Source organism: Gallus gallus, chromosome 3, assembly GCF_016699485.2.
Source record: "Gallus gallus isolate bGalGal1 chromosome 3, bGalGal1.mat.broiler.GRCg7b, whole genome shotgun sequence".
NCBI classification, from domain to species: Eukaryota; Metazoa; Chordata; class Aves; order Galliformes; family Phasianidae; genus Gallus; species Gallus gallus.
This window is the reverse complement of record NC_052534.1, coordinates 105788766-105807281: the sequence shown is the minus strand read 5'-3', so window position 1 is coordinate 105807281 and position 18516 is coordinate 105788766. Positions and strand designations below refer to the sequence as shown.

General features: G+C 48.2%; 1 protein-coding gene across 38 annotated transcripts in view; it reads right to left on the bottom strand.

Annotated features, from left to right (window-relative positions):
• The window catches only part of EXTL3 (exostosin like glycosyltransferase 3), a 134949-nt gene that overhangs the window by 17351 nt on the left and 99082 nt on the right, over window positions 1-18516 (bottom strand). For 35 of the 38 annotated variants that reach the window (XR_005858631.2, XR_005858632.2, XM_046939447.1 and 32 more), the window contains 2 exons: window positions 15238-15361; window positions 8919-11488 (listed from right to left, as the gene is read on the bottom strand). Coding sequence is in view for 36 of the 38 variants with exons in the window: in XM_046939447.1 (XP_046795403.1) it covers window positions 8919-11066 (2148 nt within the window). In the remaining 2 variants the exon portion in view is untranslated. Of the gene's footprint in view, window positions 1-8918; window positions 11489-15237; window positions 15362-17752; window positions 18160-18516 lie in introns of those variants that run through there. The other 3 variants (XM_046939468.1, XM_046939467.1, XM_046939466.1) reach the window with 2 other exon arrangements.

Here is an 18516-nt window from a genome sequence, read left to right as displayed (position 1 = left end):
AGCTCAGATATCACAGAATCACAGAACGGCCTGGGTTGAAAAGGACCACAATGACCATCTGGTTTCAATCCCCTGCTATGTGCAGGGTCGCCAACCAGCAGACCAGGCTGCCCAGAGCCACATCCAGCCTGGCCTTGAATGCCTCCAGGGATGGGGCATCCACAGCCTCCTTGGGCAACCTGTTCAGTGCGTCACCACCCTCTCTGCGAAAATCTTCCTCCTAATATCCAACCTGAACCTCCCCTGTCTCAGTTTAAAATCATTTCCCCTTGTCCTGTCACTATCCACCCTCATAAACAGCCGTTCCCCCTCCTGTTTATACACTCCCTTCAAGTACTGGAAGGCCACAATGAGGTCTCCCCAGAGCCTTCTCTTCTCCAAGCTAAACAAGCCCAGTTCCCTCAACCTTTCCTCATAGGAGAGGTGCTCCAGCCCTCTGACCATCTTAGTGGCCCTCCTCTGGACCCGCTCCAAGAGCTCCATGTCCTTCCTGTACTGGGGCCCCCAGGCCTGGACGCAGTACTGCAAATGGGGCCTCACAAGAGCTGAGCAGAGGGTCACAATCACCTCCCTCTCCCTGCCGGCCACCCCTTTTTTAATGCAGCCCAGAACACAGTTGGCTTTCCGGGCTGCAGGCACACACTGCTGGCTCATGTCCAGCTTCTCGTCTACCAGGACCCCCAAGTCCTTCTCTGCAGGGCTTCTCTCAAGGAGATCATCCTCCAGTTTGTACAAATACCTATAAAATATGAGAGAATAGAGTCAGGATATCACCCTGATGGTGGTCAAACAAAGAGGAAAGGAAGTTTCAGCAAACAGGCCATTGCTGAGATAAACGCCATCTCGCCGACGTGGCAGGGCCAGCTGTAACCAACGGGATGCCAGCCCTGAGTTGGTTCCTGAAGGTTCCCCCTTTGCTCATCTGCAGGGCTGGATGCTAATTCTCCAGGTACACGCTACTGTGCAGACAAGCAGAGGGCAGCAGCAGCACCATCCCTTCTTCCCTAATCTTCAATTAAAGCATGAAAGAAAATCAGGGGGAAACAAAGGCTTTCATCAAGAGGTGAATGCATTACTTACAAATAGATGGTTGGGGTAAATGCAGGCAACCATAACCACCACCAACCCACACTATGAGCTAGGAATTAAGGACCGCTTTGTGTTAGAAATTACAAAGTTCACATTAATTAGGCATAATTAAAAACAATTCCTTTTGAAAATTCCCATAAACTCAACTTAATTATCACCAGTGTTTTGAAACCACTGTACTTTGTCACCTGCATTCGCAGCAAGAGGAAAATGAGCATTCTTACAGTCTTATCTAGCTTACAGCTGCTACACTTGCAGAAAAATGCTCTTGTTTTGTTCCCTGTAGGGTTTCTTCCACAGTCAAAGATGGTGCTGCCCATCAATGCAGACACCCCGGACTCAAGACAGTCTGGGAGACCCAAAATTTAGATGTTCAATGTTAAACTTTCTTCTGTGGGCTAACACACATAGTGAACAGGATACAACGGTCAGGCAAATGAATTGCAGCCCTTGGTTCTGAACTCAGCTCCTCCATCACCTTTCTGCTTACTGATTGGTTTCACAGATGGGCTTCTTCCTCCAGCATCACTGGAAGGAGCCAGATGCTGCCTTCTGGGAGATGAAACGCTCCATATGCATTACACGTAAAGGAGAGCCATCATGCTTCATCACTAACTACAGAGTTGGATTGCAAGAAAACTGAAGAAAAAGCAACCATCGGACAAAGAAGAGAGAGCAGCGTTAGATTCCTTGTGGGGAAAGGGCTACAAGTGTCCAGAAGATGAATAGCACTGCAGCTGCTGTGCCACCGCCAGCCCACTGGTAGATTTGGGAATAAGGAACCATCTCCTGCAGGAGAGCTGCAGTATCTTTGCTGATCGATCCCACACAGCTTAGGGAGCACCTGTGAGCTACAACAGCCACGTGAGAACAAGCAGAATGATGAAAACCTCTCTTGCTCCTCGTCTCTTTCTCTAACATTGTGTCCAGGAGTCACCTTCCTCCTTAGAACCTCCTGACAGCCTTCCCAGTTGTCCCCTCGATGCGCTAATGCCCTGGGAGGTCTCCCCTGTTCCAGCACAACAGTGATCTCCTTTGTCCCATCTGTTCAATACTCTAAACTGAAAGCACAGTGCAAGCCCTACAGACAGCCCGAATTCAGCCCTGGAAAAACAACGTGGGATTTGTCCCACACCAAATCCTGCCCCACCACTGCTGTCCTGCAGCTGCAGTGAGAGCAGCAGAGAGGTGCACAGAGAACCTGCAGGGCGCTGGTTGGAGGCTGCAACACCACGGGGCTGGCCTCTGCTACCTGCCACCATTTACAAGCTTTCACATGTAAGAAGCATCTGATGATGCTGACAATCATCTTCAGCGATGATTCCCTTCCTTGGTATTCCTTCCTGATGCCCCAAAGCAGCTCCTTTCTCCTGGTTACCGACCCCATTTGCTGCATCCTAAACCAAGGGAATCCCGAGGCAGGCTGCTGCAACGTTTTGTCTATGGAAATGCTCCCGGCACACGGGAGAACTAAGCACTGGGTTGAAGCAATAGCAGTGGTTCACTGCGAGGCTGTCTGAGTTAATATTCAGCGTGCAAATCCCCGAGAGGCCGGAGCTGCTTGTTACATTATCAGCACACGGTCACGCCTCGCTGCACCCCTGCTTCAGCCCCAGAGTGACAAGCATCTGGGTTTTAGCAGCTCAGGTAAAGTAAGCAGCCAATTTGTTGTTGGGATATGGTGGAAGTACAGGGGAAGATTGCAAACTCCCAGGGATGTGAGGGCTCACCCGGCTCCTCAGGCAGGCAGCAGGTGGTGCTACTCGCCTGGCAGCTGCACGGACACAGCCAGCAACCACACAGCTGCCGTGCAAGTCTGTGCTCTGCAAGAGCCACAGCACATCCCCAGGAGGAAGGGACCCACTGGGATCACCGAGTCCAACCCCTGGGCACAGCACCGCCCAAACCCTACGGCTAATTGAGGTATCCCAGCGCTCCCTGAGCTCCCGCACTTGGCCATGCTCACTGCCCTCACTGCTCCTTGTGAAGCTGCCATGTGGAGCTGCAGGCCGCCATGAGGCCTTCCCTCAGTCTCTTCTGGGCCAAACAAAGCTGCTCCTCACCTGTCTTGCCCTCCTGACCCTTCACAATCCCTGTAGCCCTGTCGCAAAGCTCCTACAAAGCAAAAGGACCTGGTGGCATTTCCCCCCGGCTCCTGATTCACTGGGGCAGCTCAAGCACCAGCACAACCCAACAGGTCTGCAAGGCATCAATGCTTTTGGATTTGAATTCTTCCAAAGATTATTCCTTCTTAAACAAGCTGCTAAATTGAATAAGCTTTCCCAGCCGGCCACCAAGCCAGCAGAAAAGGACGTGACGCCACTGGGACAGGCTGCAGGGATCAAAGCTTGCTGCTTATTCTGCAACAAAGCTCTAAGGCAAGGATTAGTCACTGCCAACAGCCACAGTAGCCGGCCTTGGCAGTGAACCCAGTCAAATTGCTCATAAATGCCTACCAGCACACACCTCCTAGCCCTGAGGAAAAGGAGAAAGTGAGCTGCTGCAGGGCTTTTCCAGCCCCGGCTCCATCGCTGAAGGGCCACAGAAATGAAAGTCAGAGACTCAGGATATGAGCTCTTACAACGGGAGCACAGGTTATGGATGTACTGCTTCGGGATGAATAAGCTGTAGCCTATGGATTCATTGGTGTTCCACACACGATGCCAGCACCCCTCTGCAAAGGCTTCCAAAACAAAGTTGAAATCAAACACTGCTGGGACACGGGGAGAGCTGCTGCACCACCTCAAAACAACGTAAAACCACAACACATCTGGGTAACCTTGACCCCAAACCCCCTCCTAGCAACACCCTCAACTTCAGGTTGATACCAAAACCTTGACTAGCAGCTAACAAGGGTTCATCTCACTCATCTTCTGCCTCCAGCAAACCCAATCCTCAGTGAAACCGGGTGGTTCAATAAGATTGTATGCAGGTCACTGACGGTCCCCAAGCTTTCAGGTGTTGCCACCTCTCCCGGCTATGCATCCGAACCAATGGATATGAGAATGGGAGTGTCAGCACTGCACCAAGAGCAAAAAAAGACAAGAGAAATAAAAGGCAATGCAGCCTGGAAATCGCAGTGTGTGGCTGACACACTACTGTAAGTGATGCATGAAGCACTCATCCTCGTGAAGTCTTCCATCTTCTGTCTTTTCTGGGGTTGCTCAGAGCCCTTTGGCAAGCAGGGATGTGTGCGGCTGCACTACAGCACAAAGCCCTTGGAGCCCGAAATCTCTCCCTTGGGTTGAGAAACTTAAAAATTAAGAGACCTTCTCATGAACTGAAGACAGAACATAAAGTGCTAAAAACGCATCTCTGCTCAGTTGGAGAGACACACAGACCAGAAGATGCTGGAGTGGGATGGGTGGAAGTGCATAGATGGGGCCCAAGTCTTCTTTGTTTGCTTGTTTGTTTAAACTTGAGATTAAAACCAAATGTAGGGCCCTTCTGAGCTGAGTCCTCTTTCCCACTCTCCTCCAGGCACAATGAGAAACGCAAGGAGGAAAAAGCATGCGTCAAAGAGGGAAGGGAGGTGGAGCACTCCCTGCCTCAGGCTGCAGTCCTGGGGGGCTTTTAGGCAAGTTTCTCAATGGAAAATGGAGAATTTAATTGCTGCATTGGAGGATCCGTGGCTGTTTTGAGTGCAAGCTGCTGGAGCGTTTAATCACTTCACTGTTTGGGGCTTTGTGTTTTCTCTGAGAAACACCTGCAGCACTGGTAGCCTTCTGAAATACATATTAAGTATGTCAAAATAAATTCTCTTCAGGTACTTCTGGCTGTCCAAACTCAACTCTTTGATTTAGGGTTGTAGGATTAAAATCAGACCAGAAACAAGAATCCTGTCTCCCTACCACAGCCCACGTCCTGCTCAGAGCCACACAGAGACAGACAGCAAGCTGCCTCTGGAGGATCTAAGAGCTGCTAAACCGTGCACTGGCTTCATTAAGCATCAGGACTGGGCAAACTGCTATGCTACAGTTCTGAAGAGGAAGCACACGCATATGCCCTGCAGCCAGCAAAACCAACCCATCAGCACCAGAGCAGAACACAGCAAGTTCTGAATCTTCTTGGGTGCACCTTACTGCCATCTGTGTGGGCTGGATGTGTGGTTTACGTGGCGTTTTGCTTCGTTTGTTTCCTTTAACTTTTATTCATGTGGGTGAAAAAGCTGCCAGGGAATTGCACAGCAACAGGTGAGGTTCTGTTGTCATCGCCTGGATGTCGGTTAGAAACCCTGAACGTGGAGAGGCTGAAAGAGGAGGCTGAACTATCCATCCCATGCCTTAACCAGGTCTTCTCCATCATGACTCATTCTCTGTCCTGCTGCTGGAAATCCTTCTGAGATTAAAGTGTGTGCACACCACCTCACTCAAACCCCAGTGCAGTCTTTCCACCTGTTCAGAGCAGAGATTTAATGCAAATCCCTTTTCCCTCTTACCTCACTCCAGGAGCACAGCTCCCAAGCGAGGTGCACACTGGCAACTTCAGCACTGCCATCCCACCCAGCAGGTGACATGGGCAGGTTTTCATTCCTTGAGGATATTCTGACTGTCACAGAGGTGCAGACATCCCGAGGGACAAGCAAACCACCAAGGTTACACAGCACGACGTCACCGCGGTGTCACTGCTGCCAGGAGGGGCAAGCGAGGCTGAGATGTGGCTGTGGGCACGGCAGTGGTGATGCTCTGCAGGTTCTTCTGTTTGCCTAAGTTCTCCTAATGAAGTGCTACAGATGCAAACACTTGCAGAAAGGAAGCTTTTAAACCTGCACAAACAGAATACTCACTTGGAACCTTTGTGTTTTTCTGCTGCGGTGCTATTTAACATGAGATGGGAACAATTTGCATAGCACAAAGGCACTTCAAATTCGAGGGCAATCTTCCTACATCTGTTCCAAGGGCAACCTTGAATGACTACACACACATCTTTACATTAAATTATATTTGCACCCTGTCACTTCAAGCCCAGTACAGAGCCGGAATCTTTTAATCACAGGCTCCTAGCTAAGGAATCTTAGCCAGTAACTGATGCCACCAGAAATCTATACCTAAATCAAAGATAAAACTGAAGAGAGCAGATATATTCTGTAGCCCTGATAATCTCATTTTTCACCCAGAGGGTGGTGACGCACTGAACAGGTTGCCCAAGGAGGCTGTGGATGCCCCATCCCTGGAGGCATTCAAGGCCAGGCTGGATGTGGCTCTGGGCAGCCTGGTCTGCTGGTTGGCGACCCTGCACATAGCAGGGGGTTGAAATTCCATGATCACTGTGGTCCTTTTCAAACCAGGCCATTCTATGATTCTGTGATTATCCATGAAAGTGTCAGAGATTTAACACAGCCTCACGCGTTGCTCTTGCCAGCCCAGCACAGAAACCATACAGTGGTGATTCTTTACACCAAAGCACAACCAAGCACTTCCAAGCATCAAACAAGCCTGCTGCTACAGCCAACTGGCGGCAATGCTTCGAGGGGCTCTTCCATGATCCACGCATGGCTTTGTCTCATTACACTGCAATTAGCTTCAATCACCTTGGCTGCAGGTGCTGTGCTCTGGGATCATGGTCAGGCAGTGCCTGCAGCCACCTCCACCGCAGTGGGGCACTGAATCTGCCCTCGGCCACGTCTCTCCCCCCCAGCTTCCCTCTGAACAGCTCTGCACTTAGTGATTAAACTCAGGGCAATTCCTTGCACCAAGAAATCTCTGGTGTGTATTTGTTATACGAGGACAAAGCATTGCTTCAAGATCTGAGAGAACTGGATATTCCCCATCAAAAGACACTTTTTCCCTGCAATGAAACAAAAGCCACAGCTCTGCAGCTGCTCCCAGCATCAGCAGCCTGGTCTATGGGAGGTATCTCTGTGGCAGGGGTTGGGGCTGGGTGGGCTCTAAGCTCCCTGCCAACCCAAACCACCCTGTGATTCTATGATTCTACAACACCATATAGATAAGTGCTTACAGGCTCCTAGCATAATTTAAGCAGCCAGTCTGGAGGCAGATATACACGTTAGTGAGATGGATGTCTGGAAGCTGCAAAGGGCTAAAGCTCTTATCGGGGACCCAGAAAACATGGCATTTAGAAAAGCTGGAGAAAAACCACACCTGTCATCAGAGCAATATTGCTCATTCTATAGGGACCTGACCGAAGCTTGCTGTGCTCCAGCCAAGTCCCAGAACCTGGCAACAAACACACAGCTACCATCCAAAACCCCAAAATAGACATTTTTGGAGACATCTCCTTGCCTTGAGCTGAACAGCGCTGAACCATCCCTGGCTGCATACAAACCCAAGCATGCAGCCACTCCGTGTGTCCGAGTCCCCAAAAATCAAGTGGGACACCAACACTCTATATGTACAAATGAGACCAGAGGGGGTAAAAAAAGGAGCATTAATGTCCATCACCAAACATATTTTTCTTTCACAAATAACACCCATTAGCTCCTCCAAAGGGAGCAATCCCTGCGCTTCAGCTCTGGAGGAACACACAGTTTTTAAGCAGGCACAATGGAAAGATTTTACAGAATTCAAGCATTCAACAGGACTAATGTGAAAGATTACTTTGCAATTATCCAAGCAATTTTCTCTCCTCATTGTCCCTGGACCATAAGGGTTTTTAAAATGCGAGCAGAAGGATTTATTCATCACAATAATGATAAAACAAAATATGAAATCAATGAATCTCTTTGCATGAAGCATAAAGCTCACGGCGCTATTACATTTAGCAGCATCCTGTCACATAAAGCACACGCAGTTTGCGTACTTAAATACCATCTTCCCCTTTTATTTGTCCCTTCCCTAATTCGTAACACATTATCCTTCCATTTGTCCTCTAAACACGACTGGATTCAAATAACACAGCGTTGCTTCTTATTAGAAGCTTTATGCTTGTGCTTACATTTAATACTGACCAATAATAGTGCTGGAAGTTACGCTGAGATAACAGAGAAGTCCTAAAATAAAGAAATTAATATTAATATGGGGAGAAGGAATTTCTTAAAAGTAGCAGCACTGATAAGCAAGCGAGTAGTTGGGCACCAGAAGGGACATCAGCCTTGGAAACTGTTGCTTCTTCAGTGTGGCTGGGAAAGAAATCGGCCCACACCCAGCCCAAACCCACTGCAGCCTCTGGAGCACAGACGCTCATAGTCACACTGGCCTTGGCTTATGTGTTCCCCCATCCCTTGTAATACAAAGTGATAGATGTCTTTTGAGGCCCTTCACACCTGCAGAGCACAGCTTCAGTGGGTCCCTCACTTGTTTTCATGAAAGATTTATCAGGAAAAGCAGAGAAACAGTCCCTATTTAGCTATTTATAAGGTGCCACCTGTCCTCACAGTGTGATACTTCAACACCTAAGCAAAGATTTTCAATAAAAAGGAATCTCTAGCTTTAAGCCCTGAGATTCCTATCAGGCTCCATACACACACTTATTGCTTCAAGAGCACCACATACCCAGCACCTGCAAAGACCCCAGTTTTTTACCATTTAGACTCCTACCTATCAGCTCCTGAGCTGCACAAGCAGAAGGCTGCAGACTGATTTCTCATGACAGCAGTTCATCTCACCTGAATTTCAAACTGGCATTTGGAGAAGACAAGCCAAAGCATTCTCATGCAAACACCTAAATGGGCCAGATGAGTCATGCCTTTCATCTCCCTGTTTTTTGCCACTGATAAAGAGGGCAGACCAGATACAGACATCTCCAAGGCTGCGAGATGAACGCTGTCCCAGATGACTAAGCTGCACTGACGCACCTCAGAGCTACCACAGCCAACTGGAATGCACAAACCCCACCAGGAAGCAAGCCCATAATATCCACATCTTTCTTACCATGATCGGGACACCAATGTCTGGCCATAAGAGATCCTCAGAGGGAAGCTTGGGAGAGTTCCACACTACCACAACTTTATTTAAGTACGGGAGACCATTGAGCCTTTCTAGGGAGTTCATCAACACTTCCTCCCGCTCGTAAGTTAGCATCACCACTGTGAACTGCTCCCGGGGGACGTTGCCACCCAAAGCAGCCTGGAACTCCTTCCCAGAGCCGCCTGCTCCTCCACCTATTGGTCGAAATCCAGTCCCAGACCCTAAAAACTTCGCTTCCGATGGCAAAACAGGGTCAAAGGGAGTATAGGGAAAGAGGTGAAAAGGCCCCGGAGCAGAATTCCAATTCCTGTAGATGTCCATTGCAGTGAGGGTGAAGTTGCGGAGATATTTGGGAGATGCATAGGGTGGTTCTGTTTCCACAGGCCCCAGGTCCAGGTCACCGTTGTCTGCCATGTTGGGGTCTGTACCAGCAGCTTTGCCAGATCGGTGGGGAATCTCCACTGCAGTTTCTTCTCGGATAGGAGCAGCTGGGATTTGGATTCGAGTCCTTATGATAGCTAGGACTGTGCTGAACACGTTATCAGAGGTGGAGAAGTAGGTCTCCCACAAGAAGCGGCCCTGCCTCCTCATGGCAAGGAGATCGTTGTCAGAAATGCTTCTCAGAAGAAAGTGCACTTCTGTGATACGTGGCTTTGGTATGATTAAGGCTGCCTCGTTCCACCGGATCACGTCATTGTAGGGTAGCTGGACTTGCTCTCCGAGAACCACCGGGATGGCTCCAACTTCCAGAGCCTCAAACAGTCTCATGGCACACCCAGCGGAGATCACTAACCGGGTGTCCCCGGGGGTGATTATCAGTGCAAAAGTAGATAGCTTCAGTAGCTCTAGTCTGTCGTCCCTTTCTCCACACAGAGCCCACTCAGTGGGCAGACTCGCCTTAGGCTGGTTCTTACATGTGAACTCCACCAAAACAAAGTCCAGCTTGCTGTCCTGAACAGCCTTCAGGGTGGTGATAATGCGATCATCGTAGTCAGCCGGGGCATTGCCTTCTATCTCCTCTTCGAAAGAGCGAACTTCTTGCAAGCTAGATCTGAGAGACTCAATCTTCTCCCCCTGGAAACTAAACAGGTATTTACGCTTGACTGGCACCTGGGGTGGGATTTCTAGGAAGTTAGGTTCAGACATAGCATGTACCAGAGGTGACACCACAATATCAAACCCCGGTCGATACTGCACATCATAAAACGTAGACTGGGCAAGCATGGCACGCCCCGTGCTGATGTTGTAAAGAAAGTTCTGAGTTTCTGATTTCCTTGACAAATTGATGATGAGATGGTTATGTCCATCAGTCCTCCAATATGGTAAAGAGTGCAACTGTTGCTCTAGTTCAGTAGGTTTTGGCATTACAGGTTCTTGCATTTCCCCCACTAAAATTATATACACACAAGCAATATTTGCATTCTCAGTAACATAAACATTAGTTCTGACAGTTGCCTCAAAGGCTTGTTTAATTAAAGGGTCTAAGGAACTACCAAAAGGGTAATCGTCACTGTTGTAGACATAGACTGGAAAGCCAGATGTCAGTGGGCATCGCGAGTAGTCAAAACAATTGTGCAGCCTGCAGTTCCGATTGGATTTTGGCAGGGGGAAGGTCGCATCGTCTTTATCTGGCAGCAGCCGGATTGGCAAGGAGAGCTTTGGCTGGTTCTGAGCCATCAGTTCTTTGTAGGAATGCTCAGTCTGGCTGATGACGTTCTTCAGCTGCAGCAGGTCCTGCTTGGCATTTTCGATGCTCTTTTTGCAAGCCTCAATCTTCAAGTTGAGCTTGGCAATCTCACTGTTGAGCTCTTGCCGCTTGGCCTCCAGCTGCAGCAGCTCCTCGCTGACCGACTCGCGGATGCGGCACAGGTCTTGCACATGCTTCACCTCACACAGCTCATTGCCAGTCCGAGGGCCAAAGATGCGCTTGCCGGCATCATCTGCGTCATCGATGGTCGTCAGGTAGTAGTGCCCAATAAGGGGAAAAAAGACAAGGATGACAAAGAGGATGAAACTCAGCCAGGTAAGCCGGATCCGACTGGACCACCTCAACAACCACGGCTGGCCTCCGTTCCCCACTCCCCCATTCCGCAACATTGTATATCCAGTCATGAGTTCAACAGTCACCACATGCCCAGTCACGTTGGATCAGTAGCCATAACCAAAAGAGTTTGTTTAGCAAGTCTCTACAAAGAAACGTTACTGTGCCTGCTTAATGAGAAGCCAATAGAACGGGAATTTCATCTTGTTGTGACGATGGCTCCTCGGTTGGACTTGACCTTGCCCACACTCTGCCCACCCGTGGTCTGCAGGAAACCTGCTGGAAGTGTCACAGCGTTCTCATGGCGATTCAAAGACTTCACCAGCAGAGGAAAAGCACGATGGGATCAAGGCAAACTCTACCGCTGCTCTCGACATCCTGCATTACCATCCAATGAATATGCAGAGGCACCAGCCATTGTAGAGAACGAGCCAGAAGAGACTCGTACCAATATCGGGCTCATCGCTGCTGTGTGGCTGATGCTCTGCTGTTCCTACAAGAGAACAATCACATATTCAGACAATGCAAACAAAACGACCCCGCAGCGACCTGAGACACTGCTAGTTTTTAAAACCAGCTGTCCTCTCTACAAAAGAGCAACCTTTGTGCATGTTTAGCACCTCTGGGGCTAACAGCAGTAAACCTGAGAAAGCAATGGGATTCATTAGATCTGGACACGTGGCCTTCTCTGAGCACTCTGCTTTTCATTAGGGTTGCACGCTTCAGTGGCCACGCCAGAAAATCACAGCCCATGGATCTGTTTTCTTATTTCACCCACTGTCTTGCTGTAAAGCCTTGGAGAAGCTGCCTAACATCTGCAGGTCCCTGTCCCCTTCTGTACTAAGTGGGGATATTAATGTACCCCTGCTCTCTCCGCCCCCCTTCTAATGGCATGTTGCGATTCTGAGACACAGCAGAGCTGTAAATTCATGCTGCATAACTGAGCGTAATCGCTCTTGTTCTGGTCTAATGACTAGAGCTGATAAGGAATTTCTAGACAAATTGTTTTCCTTTCCTTTCCTGCAGGAAAATTTTGATTCGTTGCAACAGAAAGTTTAAAGACCACATACTCATGTTGGCTGTGACATCTCCGCAGGCTCACTGCACATGGGAGAAAACTTCTGGCCAAAACTGGATGAAGGTGCCTGTCCATAGTGCCTGACTAAGGCTCAGAACTAGCAGCAAGGGCATAAAACCCACCACAGCCTTCAAACACAGGGATGTGACAAATTCAGTACTCAGCCAGATGCAAATGCTGCAATAAGAAACTCTCCTTACCTTTCAACTAGCATCATTCAAGGTACCCACATTTCTGGGACATTCTTTAATATGTGGGACTTCCCACATCACCGAGGAATACAGTGCTGGGCACGGTGTCAATTCCTGCACAGCCTCATGAGAAGCTTATTCATTTCCGCTTCAATTTTTAATTAGAGCAAAGTCATCTACACTGCTGATGGTCATTTTTCACTAAACCTACTTCATACTGCTCTCATTTACTCATTGAGCATGGGCATAAAGAAGGCGGGGAAGCGAACTGCAGCTATCAGTGACAAACCCAAAGCAAAAGAAAAGTTCACCTTAAAGGAGCAGAGAATGAGTAACTTTCAGTGTAGTACACAAATGTGTCGGAAAAATGAAGTGAACGTTTGATTTTAATCAGAAAAAATGTAACTAAAGGGAAGCAAGTGGACTAATGGTGCACAGCTCCTAGGTCTGTTTTGTTACAAGGCTATCTGTTGGTGGTAACGTAATGCTGTAGACTAAATGAGAATCCTCCCAAAAACTGGACCTGCAAATGGGAGACGCACAGCAGTTAAAAATTAAAGCAGCTTTTAAATTCATGACATTGCCTGGCAAACGACACTGGTGTAAATCTCAGAAAGCCAGGAGGATAGAAGGGCTAAAAAGTCAGGAAAAGGCAAAATCAGCTTTCTCAGACCTTGGCAGCGCGGTCAGTGCAGGCAGATGGGGGAGGCTTCGGCTCTCTTGGCAGAACATTTTAATGCTCTTCTCTGTACAGCAGCCTCCATTTGCCTGGGCTGAGAGCGGCTGGTGATGAATGTAAATCCCCAGCTCTTCTGCACCAGGCTGTCAGTCAGACACGGGAAGTCCTGGCAGTAGCAGCACGCTTGCATTGTGCCGCTGGGACCGCTGCTATACACCAGAAGGGTTTTAGCATGCACCAGTGTACAAAGCAGCTGACTGAGTGAGGCAAAAAAAAAAGCTTTTAAAGCCTGTATTTGATTTTTAAGCTCTCCCCAGGAAAAGAAGCTCATGCTGGTACTGTCCGTGCATGCACAGTCCCTGCAATTTCAATGCTGTCTCAAAAGGGCTGCAAAGATCCTGGACTTGCAAACACTTGTCTGCAAACAGTTGGCCAGGAGATGAGAGTTGCTCTATTAATGCTTCTGAGAGAAACGCCAAAGCACACGGTCACTGGAACACCTGCAAAGCTAAGAAACAGTTCCACTTCAAGGTGCACACAGGAAAACAAGTTCTGCTGTTTCTTCTTTGGGGATGCCACTGGGGTGAACACAGTTAAATCCTGCGAGGTGCTGAGACAATACAAGGGAACGCAAATGTGACCAGAAAATGGTAGAGGAGGTGTGTGCACGTGCTACTTCTGACTGGCCAGAGAAAACTGCAGCTCCACGGGCAGTAAAGGCAGCTCCAAAGACCATCAGTTTAGACTGCATCTAAACTTTGTTCCAATTTAGCAGCTCTGCCTATTTATAAGCTCCAAACACTGATAAAGTGGCAAAGTGGACTCCCTAAAATGGCAACTGGTGTCCTTGGAAAGCTAAATCCAGGCCATCACCCCACACATGATCCTCTGCAGCTGTTCTGCCATCTAATCCTTCCAGTGGCTCCTCTGCTCCTGCTCCTTCAGTAGGCACACAACAAACTTTATCCTCCTGGCCTAAAAACGAGGGCAGTGAATTAAAACAATCTGTGCGCTCAGAAACCTGAAGCTGACAAATGAACTCTGCTGCTAGCTCAGAAAAGACCACACAGGAAAGAGCGGAGGAGGCTGTGGAGGGATATGAAATGCAACATGCATGGCTTGGGATCAGTTAGCAGTATTGACTGTCAGTATGAAATGTGTGCTGGCAATAAAGAAAGCGCATTAGACACTCCTTCTGACTGTTCTTCATTACTAAAGACTTTATTCCTCATCAACAAGACAGAGCCTGAGGTTGTAACACAGTGCTTGTAATTTTTTTTAAGTCCTAATAACAAAGTAAAACCCCAATCTGCTGTTTTACCAAGGGGGTCTTCAGTGTCTTATTTAAAAGGAATAAGCTGCCCTGGTGAAAAAGATTGCTGATTTCAATAGTTCCCAAAAAGAAGTTTGGGAGGAAGAGAAAGATATCAGTTGCTGGGCTCTCCCTCCCAAGCACCATTTAGCCCCAGCCGAGTCCCACTCTGCAAAACTCCTGTTAACATTTTAACACGACGTTGCTGCCTTATAGACCTAATTACATACACACAAAAAAAGAGGCAAAGAAAGGCTCTTGGGAAATCAGAAGCTCAATAATTACCACAGCCTCTTCCCAAATGCCAATCTGACCGACTTCTTTGGCATGACATGCTTGCACGCTGCAGTTCCTTTTCCCACAGCACACGGCTGCAAAACTAGATTGCTGTTCATGCACGCTGCCACATCTTTGTTCAAATCCAGGGATATTTTCCCAGCTTTTCCCCCAGTGGGTGTTCTCCATGTCAATGGAGTTACAGGAATATTTGGGGTTCTCCTGCTTTTTGCATTTCTAGCAGAAAAAGCCAGACTGGGTGCTAGTGAAAGTCATTGCTCCCATGGCTCTGCAAGTGCTCAGTAATGATAAGCCGGTCTGCAGACTCATGAGCACTCCTGTCCCTCCTGCTTGTCCCTTCTTCTGTCCATCTCCCCATATAATATGAAAGATTGTCTCCTTGTCGGCATTTCTGAGAAGAGTGGAAACTTTAAACTCACAGTCCTCCAGAGCATACCTAGAGGTAGATCACCACGCAGAGCATGGTGACACAGGTGCAAATGACTGCAATGAGCAACCCAGGAGGAAAACCTACAGGGATCCTACATTTGTTTAATCAGAGCTCCCAGACTCTGTGTGCACCTCTACCCGTCCTCAGTCTCCTTCTGTCCCAGCTGATAAGCCTGCAGAGTTACCACTGCAATGCTGTCACCAGAAACATCCTCGTGTGCTGTGTCTCTCTTTGAGGATGCACCTCGGTACCCACCTCTGTCATGCAGGTTCCCTCCTGATGAACTGTGAAAGTCAGGGCGCTGTGTTAGTGGCTTCTTTGCTTCTCTCCTCTGTCTCGAACAGACAGTTCCTATTGCCAAATCTCTTTTTCACCAGCACTGAAAATGAAATCAAATAAAAATCACTTTTTTTTTTTTACTGCTGTAAAAAGGGTAAACCATTATCTTTCTGCTAAAACAAGAAGATACAGCACGTTGCCACCCTCCTTTCTTGGCAACAAGAAGGAAGGTTTCCAGTGGAACGGAAAAGAAATGAACACAAAACAGCCCTCCAGCAACGATAACTTTCAACTTCCTAATTCTCATAAAGAATAGGATTACACTCCAAATCTCCAATCACTTTTGGAACAGGAGCATTTAGAGGATTTTCCTCCTGCAATTGAACAAGGAAAGTAAATCTATTAGGTGCGTGCTTTAAGGTATGTTTGAGAGCAGATCTTTAAAAGCAGCAGATGGAAAACTCGCTCTGAAATGCGTTGCGTGCTGCAGCCTAAGGGATCATCACTGGGGATTTGTAGCATCTCGGGAGCTCACAGGTACTGAGAAATACTCCTAGGCAAAGATCAGTGCTGCACCACTGTAACCAGTAAAAGACCTTGTAATCTCTACATTTAGGGGATAAACTGCACCCTCTGCTTCATAAAGCTTTTATACCAACCAAGAAAAGTTCCTGCCTCCGTGAGGAACCAAACCTGCTTCCAGCCGTGTTCCCTGCACACAGCTAAGTGGTTCTGGGCAAAAACTCCCAGAGCCCCTCCGTGTCCTCTCTCCAGGAAGTAATCCGTAATAACTTTCCCCTTATATTTATGTAAGGGAAGCCAGACCACATGCACAGGGCTCCCGGACGCTGGATTTCAGCTCAGCCACTTCACCAGGCTCTTACACAGTGTTTGGAGGCATTGTAGTGTCTGGAGGCAGAAAGAGACCCTGCAGTTGATCTGGGTAAGGGAAAGAAATGCAACCTAAACAGAAAGCACAGGGATTTAGATAGAGGTGTTTGGAGTAGTTCAGAAGAGGCACTCAAGGACAGAAATCCCTGGAGAGCAGCTTTCTAACCCTGTGTAGAACTCCTTGATGCTGGTTGCGAGCCCCAGGTTCAGGATCAGACTTCCCCAAAAGCAATTTCTGCTTCTGAAGGCCAAGAAAATGTGGAAGAAGAATCAACAGCCAACTAACCCCAACAGGTAAGGCCCCACGAAGTAGCTTGGCTTGTACTTCAGCTGAAGCTTTTGAGAGCTTATGACTGATGAATGGGGAAAATGAACCCCAGAAGAGAACCAAGACATGTAAGTAAAACCAAGTATTGCTGTCTCAAGGTCAAGTTGCCTCATCATCACAGGAAGGAAATGAAGAAAAGGAGAGGGAGAGTTGGGATAAGTGCAGTGGACAGCTGGGGAAGGAACAGCAAGGAGAGAAGGACCAAAAGGGTCAGGAGCGCGGGCTCCTCCTTATAAATCCTTGCAACCCCAAATCACCTCCCAAGTTAAACCTTCCAGGGCCCCAGCAAAAGGAATAAGTACATGGCCACTACCTGCTTCAACAAAGCTAGCCCCTTTGATAGGGGGAAAAAAGACATTCACAACCCAGGTTCAGAGACTCCCAGGAGGTCCTCTCCAACCAAAGTTATTGCATGCCAACTTGTCCAAGGTCACTACAGTCTGTGCCAGCTCAGGATTCAATACATATCTAACTGTGCTGTCTGCAGAACAGTCCACCTTCCAGCCTGCCTTCTTCCAGTGCTTTCCTTCTCCAGTACCTTCCCACTTTTTGCATAATGCATCGTGCAATCTACTTTACATATAGAGCTTTTAGTTCTTAAATTTATTATTTAGTGTTGTTTTCTGGTAATAAAGCAGGAGTATTGTTTTATTTATTCTTGCAGGCTGCACACGAGCACTTCTCTCTACAAAGAAGTACACAGCTTACAAGTGAATCCTTTTATGTTCTGCAGCACTGAACCGCAGAGCAACCTGAACACAAAGCCCTTCAACCTCCCAGCCTCTGAGCAAGAAATCACAGGGCAGAGCTTTAAAAGGAACCTGGTAAACACAGACTGAGCGGCTGGTGCCGTACTGCTCTCCGTGCTCCCATTTATAAAGTCCTAAAAGATTTCTGGGCGCTTGGGAAGCAAACTGAGGAAGCAGCTACCTTGCTCCATCACGTGCACCATCTCTATGAGGAGTAGGTCCATGACTGCTCTCTTGTTTGTTGCTGGAAGGGATAAATTAGGTGTGGGAGGAGGAGAAGGCTACTTCTGCTTTTACCTTGAAGCAATTAATGAACAGGAACTGTCTGGAGGTAAAACCACAGCAAAGAGCCAGGTGCTTCAGAGAGAAGCACACAGAGGTGCTTCCTCCTTGCTCCAGCCAGGAGGAATGGGCCGCTGTTCCCAGTGCTGACTGTGAGACAGCTCCAGCACTCAGGGCTCACTGTGGCTTTGAGCCCCAGATAGCTGTGGCACGGTATTTTCCCCAGGGTTAACATACAAACCTCTCTCACTTCCCTGAACACCACCAGCTCTGCCTCCTTGGCAGCAAACAAGCACACAGAGGAATTCAGGCTCCTGATCTCAGACAGATGCTTCAAGCTGTAATTAAGCACAATTTTCAACTTCTTCATCCTGGTTAAGTTATAAGAAAAAGACAATATTGCCTGAAAAGCACAGAAACACAGTATTTAGCATCACCTCGCTTAGCAGGAAGGATCACATCCCATCCCAAGGGGAATCCTGTAAAGTTGCCCCATTGTTTCCATGCAGGGTGGAGGCAGCACCTCCACGGAGGGACTCTGAAGGAGGTCTTCCCACTTCTATCCGTGCTGCCGTATGCAGCTCACAGCAGCCTTTTCCCTGCTCCCAGAGAGGCCTCTGATGCACGGGGCGGGCAGCCCAGCAGCGAGCTGACGGCCTTCTGCACTTTTTGGAGGATGCTTCATTGCCACAGAAGTGAAGGCCGCTCTGTTTCAGACAGCCTGATCAATCATGCCAAATAACTAAATTACCCGACGCGCTGTAATCACCCATATTTATACAGCAGGCGGATTCTTATCCGACACAGTTCATTACGAGGCAAACGAGAAATTCACATGCACAAACACAACTATTGCCAGCACTCTATTAATTTGAACTCGATTCAAATAGGGTCTCTGTGGGTAACAAACCCGGTTCTCAATACCAGACACTCCAGTCACACGTTCCCAATTAGGCAAGGGACATTAAATGCCTTGCTACTGCACTCACAGGTGGATAACACAGC